General features: G+C 42.1%; 1 protein-coding gene across 1 annotated transcript in view; it reads left to right on the top strand.

The window, feature by feature from the left end:
* The window catches only part of CENPF (centromere protein F), a 58,298-nt gene that overhangs the window by 18,261 nt on the left and 24,334 nt on the right, over positions 1-15,703 (top strand). Inside the window, exons 8-12 of the mRNA XM_066261366.1 lie at positions 505-630; positions 2,251-2,379; positions 3,534-3,656; positions 8,807-8,942; positions 10,730-14,127. Of these exons, the coding sequence (XP_066117463.1) occupies positions 505-630; positions 2,251-2,379; positions 3,534-3,656; positions 8,807-8,942; positions 10,730-14,127 (3,912 nt within the window). The remainder of the gene's footprint in view (positions 1-504; positions 631-2,250; positions 2,380-3,533; positions 3,657-8,806; positions 8,943-10,729; positions 14,128-15,703) is intronic.

The raw sequence follows: 15,703 nt of genomic DNA, 5'->3' as shown, positions 1-15,703 counted from the left end.
CGAATCTTTATTCAGACACTGATACCTGTTTTCAGTATTGCAAATTAGGAAGTATTTAAGTGGTCTAAGGCTTTAGATCAGCGGTTCTTAACCTGTGGGTTGCGACCCCAGCGGGGTCGCCTAAAGCCATCAGAAAATACATAATGCATATCAGGTATTTACGTTCTGAATCATAACTGTAGCAAAATTACAGTTATGAAGTAGCCACCAAAATTATTTTTTGGTTTGGGGTCACTGCAACATGAGGAACTGTATTGTGGGGCCACGGCATTAGAAAGGTTGAGAACCACTGCTTTAGATCCTTGTGACTTCCCCAAATACAAATTTTATGTGTACTAAAATAATTATAGGGGTTCTGGTATATGGCCAATAGTTTAAAACACAACTTTTTCTGGAAAAAAATGTCAAAACACAATGCTAAACTTGAACAGAACTTGGGACTTATTTAAATATATTACTAATTTCCTTGAATGATTTTGTTTTGCATTTTTTATTTGTTGCCAGTATACAGCGTTGGAACAGAAACTGAAAAAACTGACCGAAGATTTGAGTTGTCAGCGACAAAATGCAGAAAGCGCCAGGTGTTCCCTGGAACAGAAACTCAAGGAAAAAGAGAAGGAGTTTCACGAGGTAAGCTGAATGGATTCCTGGGGAGCATGGCCGGGAGTCCCATTTTCATCATTTGAAAAGAGGAGCCGTGTGTCATCATTTGGGATATCCCAGGGAACTGCTCTGTGAGAGCAAGGTCACTGCGTTTCCCTTTGTACTCTCCCATCTTTCAGTTTTGGATTAGAGAAGGAACTTCTTAGTGAGAATGTTCTTTTTTATCCATGTTGTCTGATTTGCTTGAGCTTTTTATTCGGAGTAGGAAAGGGTTATGTTTCTTTTTTCAAATATTCTCTGTTGTGAAGGAAATTGTATTGTATCCTCTGGCTGTGGTAAAGCCTCTTGGTTGGCAGATACGTCAGAACAGTAGCTGATGACGTGGGGATAGACGTCTGCAGACAGGGCAGAGCTGAGGACGCCCTTCTGCAGGTCCAGCTGCCAGGTGCCGGGAGTTAGCCTGACATGTGTCATGCAGACTGAGTGAGGGTCCACAGACGTCCCGCGAGAGTGACTGCAGGTCAGGGCTCGTCTTGATCAGACACAGCCTCATATACTCTTCAGACTGCTCACGGACTACTTGTAAACAGTGCGCAAGATGAAGAGAATTACCCATAAGGAAGTAATTCCACCTTCTGGGGGAATTATATAACCCATTGTGCATTTAAATAGTTTTTTAAAATTTTATTTAAAAAGTTTTTAACTTCCAGTTGACATTTAATATTCTGTTAGTTTCAGGTGTACAGTATAATGATAAGACATTTATAAAATTGATAAAGTGATCCCCCAATAAAACAGGAATGTAAATACGGTATCTCTTATTTCTTGAGCACATAAGATACCAGGCACTTGGCTAGTCCCTGGGTGAAAGGGATGACCAGGATGTGGAGTTATAGTCTAGAACAGTGTTTTTAATGGGGGTGTTATTTTTTTTCTTCCCTAGGGTATACCGAGCAATATCTGGGCACATTTTTTATTATCACAAGTGGGGTGGGAGTGGAGGGCTACTAGCATTTAGTAGCTAGGGGCCAGGGCTACAGGTAAACACCCTATAATATGGGACAGTACCTTAGATAAAGCATTGTCCCCAGCCCAGGATATGAGTAGAGTCAAAGCTGGCAGTCCCTTGTGTAGCGGGAGGGTGATAGGGAGGAAAAAACACCCCAAAACAACAAAAACCACAAGCACACACACACACATTAAAGCCACTGCAAGTGGATATCCCTCTGGTACCCTTGGGCGATTATCCAAGTTCATTGCTGACACATACTTTGCATCATTCCCAACTATAAGTGGCGTATGGATTTTGAGTGCGTTTGATTTCTCAGCTGAATTGTGATGGTTGCAACGCAGCTCTACTCTCTTTTGTCCCCTGGATAGTTCCAAACAGAGATGATTGCTTAGAGTGGGGAAGAGGTAGAAACAGGCTAGCTTCCATGTGGTCAACCGGCGGACTCTTTCCCGGGCCCTCAGAGGCCTGGATTTGGTCATCAGGACCAGTGCTCAGGCTGACTGTTCACCATGGAGGGGACGGTCTGCTCGCCCATTGTCTCGGACTCGGGCACATTTCCTGTGGGATGTCTGTGTCACCCTGCAAGCCACCCGGGAACCACTGTCAGCGCGATGTATGTGTCTTTTGCTTCTTAGGAGCTCTCCCGTCAGCAGCGCTCCTTCCAGACCCTGGACCAAGAGTACACGCAGGTGAAGGCCAAGCTCACGCAGGAGCTGCAGCAGGCCAAGAGCGCTCACAACATCCTGCAGGCCGACCTGGATAAGGTAGGCGCTGCCTACTCTCTCCTCCTGTGCCTGTTGTTTCTGTCCCCCAGCTGACTTGGGGCACTTGGAAGGAAAAATGCTCCATCCTCACTTTCCTTACTCAAGTAGTCAAAACACTGAAAATTATGGTCACTTTTCTTATTGAACTTGCATTTCAGTGCTCGCTTCGGCAGCACATATACTAAAATTGAACTTGCATTTCAAAAATGTCCAGTTTTGTGGTTTTACATTTCTTCTATATGGTGGTGGTTCCCACGTTTCTGTCTCCGGCCTGGACATCTCAAGTTCTGAACTTGAGATTTGTGGGCATGTATCTGACATTTCCACTCGCATTTCTTAACAGGCATCTCACACTTCACACATTAATAGTGGAACTCCTGCTGTTTTTTCAAACTTGCTCCTCCCCTCGTCTTTCCATCACAGTAAATATAAATTCTGGTCTTTACATCACTCAGGCCAAAAGCCCCATACTCTTTAGCTCCTCCTTTTCTCTCTCATGTCAGAGTTATCCACCAAACTGTGCTGACTCTACTGTTATTTATTTACATGCCCACACATATACATGTATTTCTGTATATCTATGTATATGTGTGTGCATATGCATATTGGTGTGCATTATACATACATAGTATATTAAGCTTTTTTTGTGTTAAAACACAAAGTCTATGTAGAATAAATGCTTAACAATAAATTATTATCAGGCATGTCTCTTGTAGCTGTTTTCTGTGTCAGGATAGAGTGCTGTCAGCCCCTCCGTGTGCTGCAGACCTCACCACCCTACTGAGGATAAACCGGACTTTATGCCTGCCTGTTTTTATGTTGAGTGTGACTGTTTTACCATTTCCAGTGCTGTGTCGGGTCAAAGACCACGTCCTCTCCCTCCTGGGTTGCTGTGGTAGCCTCCTAACTGTCCCAGTTCGGCACTTTTCCTTGGTCTGTTTACAGCCAGCGGCCAGAGTGAGCCTTTTTACATGTCAGTTGGGTCAGATCACTCCCGTGAGACTCCGCTGTCACTCCCTCCCCGTCTCTCAGAGGGAGAGTCTCAGCCAACATAGACACCATCAACTCCGATTCCCTGACTGTTTCATTATTGAAGAATAAATGATCAAAAAAGTACAGAAAACAGAACCTTGGCTCTTATTTCCTCTTTGTAGGCCACATCAGTAAAGCACCAACTAGAAAAGAAGCTGGATGAGTTTAAGCAAAATTTCTGCAGAACGGAACAGGCGCTGCAGGCCAGTGAGACCCGGGAGAGTGAGCTGCGGAGGAGCAGTGAGGTGAGTGAGGGGCGGAGGTGACTGTCCCCAGCCGCTGTTCGGGCTGCGGTGGGGGGTTACAGGGAGCTTCTACGCTGCTTCCCAGCAGCCGACCACAACCATGGCATTTCTATTTTATTTGCTAGAGTAGATTTGACAAAGTATTTTGTGTATAACCTGTGGCATAGAACATTCTGTTTTTTTTTTTTAATTTTTTTATTTTCTTTTCCAATCTAATTACTAATCCTTATCTAGCAATTATATGAAAATATGACTTGGATTAAGAACACATACCACTCTTTTTCTTTATTCAAAGATTGTTTTAGACCATTTGGGAGGTGAAAGAAAGGAAGAAAGGGATTTTCTAAATAGAAAGAAACGAAATTGATGATGAGTGGTGTCATTTAAATCCCTTTTCCAAGGGTTGGCTCTTGAGTCATCAGATATTAAAAACCTTGTGGGAAGTCAGTGCTTTCAATGAGCACAAGTAATGGCAGATGAAGAGTTTCTGGATTTCACATTCTTATGAAAACATCAAGTAATTGTAAATGACACTACTCTGGCTTTTAAGTCAGCATTCGCCTTAGTGTTGAGCGTGGTTGGCACTGTCTTCGTAGATTCCTGTTTTATATATGCAGTGCTAATGAGATCCTCCCAGTGGTGTGGGCCCACAGGCCTACCCCGACGTTGCTTCTGTTGATAGGATTTTATCTATACTTAACTTTAATTTGGCTTCTCTCTGAATTTATTTAGTGGCCTGGAGTTTATTTTAAAGGGTTTAAGAGCCACTTAGGGATGCTTAACGGGCGGCACCAATTTGAACTGAACCATAAGCCAGCATTGTAATATTACAAGGAAGCGCAGCAGAACAGTAGAGGTTTCTTCCCCATCAGATGGGAAAGAAATTTTGCACTTATTCTTTAAATATATTGTGGTAACATTTTTAGACCATAAAGACTTTTTTTTTTTTTTTAATTCTCTGTAAAGAACAGTTATTTATGCTGGTGAGGAGAGGCAAAATGTATTCATCCCTCAGCTTTGAAGAGTGTAACGTAGTTGTAAAGTCAGAACATCTGTTAGGAGGAAAGCAGTGATGGATAATGCAGCTGGCCTACGGGGTAACAAGGCTGGAGACGGGAGGCCGCCGTTTCAGCAACTGGAGTGGAAGAAAACTGCATCTCAGATGATGGTTTCATCAGCGAACATTTTCAAATGGAAGTGTTTTGTTTCAGCAAAACAAATGTTTGCCTTTTGGCCAGTGGGGACCAACCAACAGATGCTTCTGCTAACATTTCCACAGGCAGACTGGCACCAAACTCTTCCCTCTGTGAGCTTCCTTTTCAGCCAGGAACTCTCCCGTGACTCTGCTGGCTGCCTGGTGGAAGCGTTTTGTAAAAGCAGTCGTCTGGTTAAGAGAGTTCAAACACTTTAATGGGCTGCTTGGCCAAGGCACAGTGGTGGGCTGGGCATTGTCTTGCAGGTGTTCCTGAAGACTGGAGCGTCCCGACGGGGTCTGGTGGGCCAGCTGTGGAGCTGTCCATGGTGAACTTGCCTGTACCGAGTTCAGTGCCCACCTTGTCACACTTATATTTCATTGATATCTGTGTTCAGTGAGGGCAGGTGTGTGCAAGTGCCTAGGGTGAGGCCCGGGAATTCATTTAGTATTTGTCTTAATTTATGTGTGTGTCTTCTGAAGATGACATTAAGAACTCAGGGCTTTAGCTGGCTCTTGATTTTGAATTGGGATGGGGATCAGAAAAGTGACTGACCCATTTACAGCGGTGGTATAACACTATGGTATAATGTTGGTGGCTTTACAATGAGCGAGATCAGGAATCGAATTGCTTTTCTGTCACCTACCTGCTGGGGGACCTTGGGACAGTGCCTTCTTTTTCTGAGTCTGCCTTTCCTCATCTGCAAATAGGGACGAATAGTACCCCTCCTTTTTTAAAGCTGTATCAATGATTACATTGAACGCTGCCCAGCGCCTAAGCACTCAGGAAATTATTGCAGTCCACCTGCTTAGGGCTTTGGTCTTTATAATTGTGTGTCCAGTTTGCTGTTACCCAAAGGCATGGGAAGTGATGAGCTAGGGTACAGTGCATTTGAGATTTTACACATTTAAAATTTTGCCTGTTCTATCACTCTGGGTCTCTTTCTGTATCTAATTGTAAGTACCAACAAGTTTAGCACGCTGATAGGTTTTGGATGCTGAAATAATGTGACAGTTGTACTGAAAATTTTGTTGTTTGTGTTTAGCATACTAATACGCCACTCACAATGAGAAATTATCAGTGGTGGAAATGTGATTCAGTGGCCTAGCCAAGGCCACTAACATGTAGTATCAAAGTGAATGGATGGTTTAAATAAACTGCTCATCCACCATTGGCTGCTAGCTCCGTAGCATTGGGGTTAGGTCATTGTGTATCACCATTTGACAGCCAGGATGGGGTGGGGGTGGGCGCACTTGCTTGGGGATGTTTCCGAGCACGGGTGTCTTTATTACACCAGGTCCTCTAAGTAGCTTGGTCTGGCAGGCAAGAATGATGAGGCGGAAGGGAAAAACACATCCTTTGCATTCGTTCCTTGTTCACGATATAGACTTTGCCCCAGCAGACTTATTAAACTTCATTCACGGATGGGATCACGAAATAGCACACGGTAACTGAGAACCGTTTAGCCCCAGGAAGGGATGCCTCCCTCGCTGCTCCTAAACTGAAGTTGATCTGGGTGGAATAGCTTGCTAAGCTCTAATCCTGGCTTGTGGTGATAGAGATTTTTGTCGAGATTTCCAGACTGGTGCTCAATTTTTTCAAATCATGTCAGATGCAAGAGACGCCTAGGAGAGAACATATCCTTGTACGCTTAACGCATTGTTGATAATGAGGCTACCCAATCAAGTCTTAAGTGGCTGTAGCCTCATGGAAAACAAATTGCTGATGGATGGCAGCCTACAGCTCCATTTTCAAATGTTCATTTTGTAAATTCTGGCCTTTTAAAATTCTTGGGTTGGTCATAGCTGTAGCATTAGAAGCCTACTGGGTACCAGGATTGGCTGAACATTTCTTTGTTAGAAACAAATATTTACAGAGCTAATGCCAGAATAGAGAAAGACACGTTAATCTATCCGTTTAACTTCCTATTCATGTAAATCTCTCCGTTGATGGACTGAGGTGGGTGGAGACCAACAGGCACAGAAGTGTGAGTTGTCCCCCTCCCTCTCTGGAGTGCACTCAGCTTTGCCCAGAGGGTCTTCTCAGCTTTCTTCTCACCTCTGGATATAGATGCCTTTTGATTTGATTAATTTTTAGGGTAAGAAAGTATTCTGTAGGTTGCAAAGTAAAAATGCTCAGTCAACTAAGGTGGTTAAATTTCAGGTACTCTGTTATGTTGAACTCAGCTGATCTGGGCACTGATCGTGCAGATCTGGCTGCTGTTAGATTTTGAGAAGAAATATTAACAATGGCCCATTACCCTTGTTAAAGTGCTTTAAAGTATTTTTCCTTTCACATCTCTGATCTCGTTTGATGGTGATTTCTCTTGAGCTTGATGAACATACAGGCAATGATAGTGTTCATATAGTTTAATGATGCTAGTTTTAAGTCAGTAACATCGTTGTGCCTTAATGTTCATTCTTGGCAGACTAGAACACTACCGAGTATGGGTGTCAGCCTCTCTCTCAGTCTTGAGATCAGTTGGAGTGGCCCATTAGCTCTGATTGATGTCTTAATTTGCCAGCCTGGAAGGGAGGCAGGATTAGGACAAAGACAGGAGTTTAAGTTCAGTGGGCCCAGCTCTGTCTTACCTTGAGGAAATGAACACACATACACGAACACAGCAGCTGCCAGCAAGTTTTTAAGTACTTTCTCCTAGCCAGATTTCCCCTCTTCTTGAATTTGGCTTTGCTGCCTTGGTCCCCATCTGCTGGTGGTAACCAGACTGATAATTGAAGGCAGCTGTCCAGCACCGCTCTGCCAGGGCCATCTGTTTTCTAATGGTGCAGCAGGGTTTGGGAGGCTGGGTCTTAATTGTTTCTTTAAGATTCAAAAATTTCCCTACTTCTCAGAGGGGAATTTTTAAAATGTGTTTGGATTTGTTTGTTTTTTTAAAATTATCCTTACGAATTTTTCCGCCCAAGGGTATGAAGCCCTTAGTTCTGTGAGTATATGCCAGTTCTCTGTAGTCCAGAGGGTGGCATAGGACATAAGCTGAGATACTTATCAGCCATGACATCATTGAAGTTGGAAAACAGGTTGAGGGAATAGAGAATTTATGATATTGTGTGCCTTATGTGGTTAATAAGCAATAGCACCTTAAATATGGCTTGGTTTTAATATTTAAAAAATAGACATGTCTCCCTAGATAGTACAGTGGGGCTACAGTGCGTCTCTGCTACTTTGTGTGTACTTAGGTGCATGGATGCTTTATGTCATCAGGCGCCCCGAGAATCTGTTTTCACTGTGAAGCTTGGATTCTTCTGTCTGGGAAAAATTCTTCCTTCTGTGCCCGATTTCCCACAGCCCACCCCATCTCTCGTCAGTAGTTAGTACATCCCAGTGTGTATTAAGTGATTGGCATCACGTCTTCCCCTGTTGAGGGTTACCTGTCATGTGGGTACTTGTCTTACTTATATTTACATCTTTTATAAAGCCCGTTTCAGCATATAGCTTGTTGATTTTTTTGGTACACACTTATGAAAGATAATTTACTTATAGAGACATCCCCATAACAGTGACCCTTGAGATGGTTTTACAGTTTAAAGCAAACATTTGTCATGTGAATTTTTTTCGTTCCTTAGCTCACCAGAGCTTTATGAAGATACAGTTGATCACTCAGGTGTGACAGGAGCATGTGTCCTTGAGGGTCTTTTTAATAGGATTTTCCTATAAGCTAACTCTTTAACAAGCTTAGGGACAATCAGAAAGTTCAAAGAAACATTTCTTGAAGGAAAACAATGATCAGATTTGGGTTTTGTGCTTTTGTTTTAACTTTGATTCATAAAATCATTTGGTTTAAGTAAGAATGTCAGACTTGAGTAAGAACTCAAAGGGCAAGTGTGATTCCTCCCCTGGTGAAGTACATATTCAGTTCTGTTAGGGACGCCTACTAAGGCAGAAGTAGGTTTGCTCCAGTGCTTGTTTTGATTATAACCCAGTCAATGTGTGCTTTAGGAAATGAAGAAGGAAAACAGTTTCCTTAAGAGTCAGTCTGAGCAGAGTGCCAGAGAAGTCTGCCACCTGCAGGAGGAACTGAAGAAGATCAAGCGGTGTTTGAGCGAGAGCCAGGCCTCTGCAGAGGAAATGCGGGGTAAGTACACCTTGGTGTGGATGGAGGGCTATTTCTCTAAGCTGACGTTCCCGTGCGTGAGGGTGGGTGGCCTTACCATCTTCAACTTTTTCCATATGCTTTCCCAGAAAGATGTCTACCGTCAGTGTGGAGAAAGTTTTCTCTCTTCTACTTTTTAGTTTTCAGAGTGATAGTTGGACATTTTTTAATGGAACAGATCGAGTCCCCAAATGCCAGGTTTTCAGTACTTTGAAACCAGAGGGGTAAATATTTTCCACACAAAAATAAATTGTCAGTGCTGTGTCACTCTGGAGTGCTATTGTTTGCCTCAAGTGTGCTTGCTAGTTATATTCAGACAGCTCATCTCCTCGCTCATTACTTTTTCCCTTATAATGGAAAATTCCTATATGAAATGCATGTTGTCCCAGCCCTTAGTGACCATTGAGTTTTGATGACTTACTTGACTGAATGATTTTATTTCGTTTAGAGCCGCAGAATTAAGCTATACACACCAAATGAATCCACCATTGGTTTCCTGTTTATCTGTCTACCATTTGGCTCCTACTTACTCTACTGTCTCACCTGGGCATTAGCACATTGAGAGTTTCTTTTAACCTGACCTGTGGATTATGTGTCACACTTGTCTGTGACTTTTCTTTTTTAAATTCCCATTTCCCCAAGTCAGCTTTAGGTTTTTCTGTAGCAGTAGGTAGAAGTGTCACTCTTTTCTTGAAAGGAAACTATAAGAAAACAGAAGGGTGTGGGTGTTTTTCAGTGTTGGACACCAGGGTTGTTGTCTCAGGTCCTCATGAGCAGAGATGATTGATAGCCCTTGCGGCCTACCAAAAGCTACCACTCAGTAGGTAAACTGAGATCAGCAGGTTAACAATAGGAGCAGTTTTACACTTACTGTAACATCTGCATTTAGAACACGTGCCACCTTTATCATCTACTGTTGAGATTCTCAACTTAGGTTCTCCCCCAGTAGTTGGGGAACATGAAGCCTTCCCATCGCTGTGAATGAAAGTGAGGGGGACCCGTGGGTGCACGTGTGTGGTTGGAGAAAACAGGTGGCAGTGGAGTTTGAAAAAGCCTCTGGATGATTCTTGGATTTGTAGACAGCACCATTACTATGAGGGCTGGGATGTGGGTGACATTGCTTCTCAATGACACTCCTATATAGGCCTTGAGAGTTACTGATATAGAGGATTCTTTTGTCCTTAATCCTGTAGATTTTGGTTAAAATGGTGGCATAGTTACTTATATTTTAGGAAATCAGAATTACTCCACGGTGAGGTGGCTATTTCTATTTCAGTGCTGCTTTTGTCACAGTTTTCTCTCTTTGATAAGTATTTCATACTTGCAATGAAGCGAGTATCATAATAAAGCGAGTTGTGATCTTTTTGCTGGTGGGGCTCTTGCCTTTAGTTTGTAAAACATGCAGCATCTGTGAAATGCAATAAAACAGGTATTCTGTACACATATACATAAACACAAAGAAAAAGAAGAAAGGCAAGTTTCAAGTGCTTAGGACAATAATCTCTTGGTATATTAGACAACAACATTTTATTAATTAAGCTCCTTAGAAAAAAGATGAACAAATATATTAGCATCCCGAAAAGGACCATGTTTCTCACTGTCGTTACATAGCTTAGATGATGCTCAGGGATCTACTCTGCAGGAGGTACCCAGCGACAATGCCAGGGCTGAGAATTTGTTAGTTTGAATATTTTGTTTTTCATTTTAGAATTCTTGTAAAATAAATATTAGAAACATTGACATTGTTTTTTATTTTTTACTTTTAATAGCTAAGAATACTTCACAGGAAACCACTTTAAGAGATCTTCAAGAAAAAATAAATCAGCAAGAGAATTCCTTGACATTGGAGAAACTGAAGCTTGCCTTGGCTGATCTGGAAAAGCAACGTGATTGCTCCCAAGACCTTTTGAAGCAAAGGGAGCATCACATTGAACAACTGAGCGAAAAGTTAAGCAAAACAGAAAGGGAGTCTGAAGCTTTATTGAGTGCTTTGGAGTTAAAGAAGAAAGAATTTGAAGAACTAAAAGAAGAGAAAACTCGGTTTTCTCATTGGAAAAGTGAAAATGAACAACTTGTAAAGCAGATGAAATCAGACAAGGAAAGCTTGCAGGGCAAAATTGATCAGCTGGAAACTTGTCTCAAGACACAACAAATAAAAAGCAATGAATACAACGAGAGAGTAAGTGCACTGGAGAGGGAAAGAGAAAACCTAAACGTCGAGGTGAGAAACCTTCACAATGTGATTGATAGCAGGACTGTGGAGGTAGAGACGCAGAAACAAGCTTACACAGAACTGCAGCAGAAAGCTGAGTTCTCGGATCAGAAACATAAGAAGGAAATGGAAAATATGTGTCTGAAAGTTTCTGAGCTGACCGAGCAGGTTGAAGATCTAAAGCACAAGCTTCAGTTACTGTCAAGTGAAATAACAGACAAAGACCAGCGTTACCAAGAGTTGCACTTTGAGTGTGAAAGCCTCAGGGATCTGCTAAAGACCAGTGATTCTTTGGTAACAAATGAGCCTCATCACAGAAGTCTTTTGGCTTCTGAGCAGCAATCTGTAGGGAATGATTCCTTTGTAAACATACTTGGAGAGCAAGGAAGCATGCCTTCAGAAAGGAGCAACAGCCATGTTGATGCAGATCAAAGTCCAGAAAATTCAGCTGTCTTAAAAAATAGAGTCATTTCTCTCGAGTTTTCACTAGAGTCTCAAAAGCAGATGAACTCAGACCTGCAAAAGCAGTGTGAAGATTTGGTGCAAGTCCGAGGAGAAATAGAAGAAAACCTCATCAGAGCAGAACAGATGCACCAGAGTTTTGTGGCTGAAACAAGTCAACGCATTAGCAGGTTACAGGAAGACACTTCCATGCACCAGAATGTTGTTACCGAAACTTTAGCTGCCCTGGAGAACAAGGACAGGGAGTTGCTACTTTTGAATGAAAGATTAGAGAGTGAGCAAGCAGAGATTCAAGAATTAAAAAAGAGCAACCATTTACTTCAAGACTCTCTAAAGGAGCTCCAACTTTTGTCTGAAACTCTGAGTTCAGAGAAAAAGGAAACGAGTTCCATCCTTTCTCTAAATAAAAAAGAAATTGAAGAGCTGACCCAAGAGAATGGGATTCTCAAGGAACTTAATGCAACCTTAAATCAAGAGAAAATGGACTTACTCCAAAAAAGTGAGAGTTTTTCGCAGTGTATAGTTGAAAGGGAGAAAAGTATTTCAGAGTTATCTAATCAGTACGAGAAAGAAAGACTTACTTTACTACAAAGATGTGAAGAGACAGGAAGTGCACTGGAGGATATTAGTGAGAAGTACAAAGCAATGCAAGAAATGAACTCCAAATTAGAATGCACGCTGAATGAATGCGCTAGTGTTTGTGAAAAGAGAAAAAATGAGTTGGAACAGCTCAAGGAAACATTTGCAAAGGAACACGAAACATTGATAAAAAAATTAGCTTTAGTTGAAGAAAGAAACCAGAATCTAGTACAAGAGTTGGGGTCATTACAGCAAGATCTGAGAGCTGAGATCATAGAGATGGAAAACAATCACCAGAAAGAGGCTAATGGTTTAAAGCAAGAAATCATGACTTTAAAGGAAGAACACGGCAAAATGCAGAAGGAAGTGACTGCCTTACTACAAGAGAATGAGCAGCTGGTGAAGTTAATGGAGACAAAACCTGAGCATCAACATGTAGAAGTGGGCCCAGTTAGAGACTCTGTGACAGAAAGAGCCAGTGAGATCAACAAATGTCTCATTCAACTTCCAATGGAGCTTGAAGTTAAAGATAGTTCTCCAGACAGTTGTGATGCACAGTTGGCACAGTTAGAAGCTAAGATAAGAAATATGGCATTGAAACTTGAGGAAAGTGAGAAGGAGAAGGAGTGCCTACAGCAGGAGTTACAGACAATCAAAAGAGAATCAGAATCTGGAAATTTGCTGCAAGACACTCAATCGCAAGAAATGAGTGGCCCTCCAGACTGTGAAGTAGATACGGAGGAGAAGTATATGTCAGTGCTTCAGGAGTTGCCAGCCAGTCAGAACGACAATGTGCAGCTGCAGTGCTCTCTGCAGACGGCTATGAACAAGCTGAACGAGCTAGAGGCAATGTGTGAAACGCTGCGTGCTGAAAAGTTTGAATTACTGTCCGAGCTGAATGACTCAAGATCAGAATGTGTCTCAGCAACTAGTAAAATAGCAGAAGACATTGAGAAACTCGTCAGTGAAGTTAAAATATTAAATGATGAACATGGTCGTTGCCAGGATGAGTTAGTGGAAGACATGCCAGAAGGTGAGTGTGGCGAACAACAGAGCGCAGAGACCTCCGTGTCCTGGAACACTTCCTGTGACGATAACTTCTATGAGCACTTGATACTGTCGAACAAAGAAGTTCAAACGCACTTTGCTGAATTGCAGGAGAAATTCTCATCCTTACAGAGCGAGCACAAAATTCTACACGATCAGCATAGGCAGATGAGCTCTAAGATGTCACAGCTGCAGTCCTATGTTGACACGTTGAAGACCGAAAATTTGGTCTTGTCATTGAGTCTGAGACACTCGCAAGGTGACTTGGTAAAGGTTGGGAAGGTAGAACCCGGGGAGGAGCATTCACTGTCACTGTCATTCTCTTGTTTGGCTGACAGCCCTAGTCTTACAAGTCTGGGAGAATTGTCATTTTACAAAGATCTTTTTGAACAGACAGGAGAAACATCCCTTTTGAATAGTTTAGAAGGAAATGTTTCTGCAAACCAGTCTAACTTAGAGGAGGTGTCTTGCAGCAGGCTGGAGGAAGAGGATCTGTCCAAGAAAGCCCCAACCCCAGGGAAGAGTACTGAAGAACTTGAGGTCCTCTGTCAGATGTACATGCAGTCCCTCAAGAAGCTAGAAGAGAAAATCGAAAGTCAAGAGGTCATGAAAAACCAGGAAATTGAAGAGCTCCAACAGTTATTAAATTCTGAGAGGAAAGAGCTGGACTGCCTTAGGAAGCAGCATTTGTCAGAAAATGAACAGTGGCAACAGAAGCTGGCAAGCGTGACAGTGGAGATGGAGTCCAAGTTGGCGGCAGAAAAGAAGCAGACAGAACACCTGTCACTAGAGCTCGAAGTAGCGCGACTCCAGCTCCAGGGGCTGGACTTAAGTACCAGGTCTTTGCTTGGCGCCGACCTTGAAGATGTAAGTACATGGATTTACATGTCGTTTCTCTAATTACATGTGCAGTAGACACTCAGTAAATGTTTGTTGAATTGAAATCAACATTGACTGTAACTTAAAATATTTTTAGGGTTCAAGGGCATAAAAATAAAATCCTGCCTGACTGGTGGTGGCACAATGGGGTAGAGCATTGACCTGGGACACTGAAGTCCCAGGTTCAAAACCCCAAGGTCGCCGGCTTCAGCACGGCCTCATCAGGCTTGAGAACCTGCTCACCAGCTTGAGCATGGGGTCACCAGCTGGAAGTGCGGTATCATCAACATGATCCCAAGGTTGCTGGCTTGAGCCCAGGGTCACTGGCTCAGCTGGAGCCTCCCAGTCAAGGCACATATGAGAAGCAATCTATGAACAACTAAAGTGATGCAATTACAAGTTGGTGTTTGTCATCTCTCTCCCTTCCTGTCTGTCTCTCTCAAGAAAAAATAAAATTCCAAAATCTTTTTTTTTTTTTTTTTTTTAAAGCAAACCGGAACTTTTGGAACCCGAGTAAACCTTTTTTGGGAAGCTAAATTTCTACAGTGATTACATTTAAACACCATTATATAGGAAATTATTAAAGATGAGTTTTTAAAGTCTCCTGGAGAAAATTACATTATGGAGTCAGAACGTTGTCTTTAGGATGTGTATGTTGTATGTTTTTATTCTTTGTGTGTTAATAAAGCACACTTACATATTAAATTAGAGCTTAGAGATGGTAATGTGATAGGAATTTTCATGTCTCTTATCCCTTCAGGCTATTTTTTTTCCAATTAGCAATAATCACGCCTCAGATAAACCTCATTGGCTATATCACCACTGCAAAAAGCTTTTCAGACTATTTTCAGTATTATAGTTTCAGAAATGAAACTAACATGACTTCATTACACATTACCGAATTATTTTCTAACAGTTTGCTCTGATGCAAATCTGATTTGGTACCAGTCATTTTAAAAGACATTTCTTTCTTTTCTTAAATATGAAATTGCTTAGTTACTTACAACTTTGTCCTCCTTGTCTACCAGCTAAACTAGTAAGGCTGTACAGTTTTAGACTCTCCCTTCGATCCCTCTGTCTGTCTCTAAGATAGAAAGGGCAGGTGGCGAAGAGGTGGCAGGAGCAGTCACAGCAGCTGATCCACATTTTATAGATGAGAAGAAGGTGACGTGCACATGTGATTTATCTAAGAATATAGATAGTAAGTATAGGCTCTGTGCTTAAGGCCTTGGGCTGGCAATTTGGTCATGAAACCTTACTGTGTTCTCATTGAAGAATATCAGAAATGCTGATGATGGAAATTGAGCATTTTATGTGGAATTGGCTAGCCTCTTGTTTGATCATCACAAAGGGAAATGTTAAATTTAGGCTACCTGGACTGCTGCTAGCAATAAAAACAATATGATCAAATAACTGGAGGAATTGTCATTGTGATAAATACCTTAGGCAGTGCCTTGCCCAAAGGGAACACTTACTGAATGTTTGTTTAGCTGTGTTGACTATGTGGATGGCAGGCCGAGAATGTGGTAGGAAATATGTCATTTGAAGAGATGTATTATATTTA

This window comes from Saccopteryx bilineata, chromosome 2 (genome assembly GCF_036850765.1).
Source record: "Saccopteryx bilineata isolate mSacBil1 chromosome 2, mSacBil1_pri_phased_curated, whole genome shotgun sequence".
In the NCBI taxonomy this organism is placed as follows: domain Eukaryota; kingdom Metazoa; phylum Chordata; class Mammalia; order Chiroptera; family Emballonuridae; genus Saccopteryx; species Saccopteryx bilineata.
This window is presented reverse-complemented; position numbering and strand designations above follow the sequence as displayed.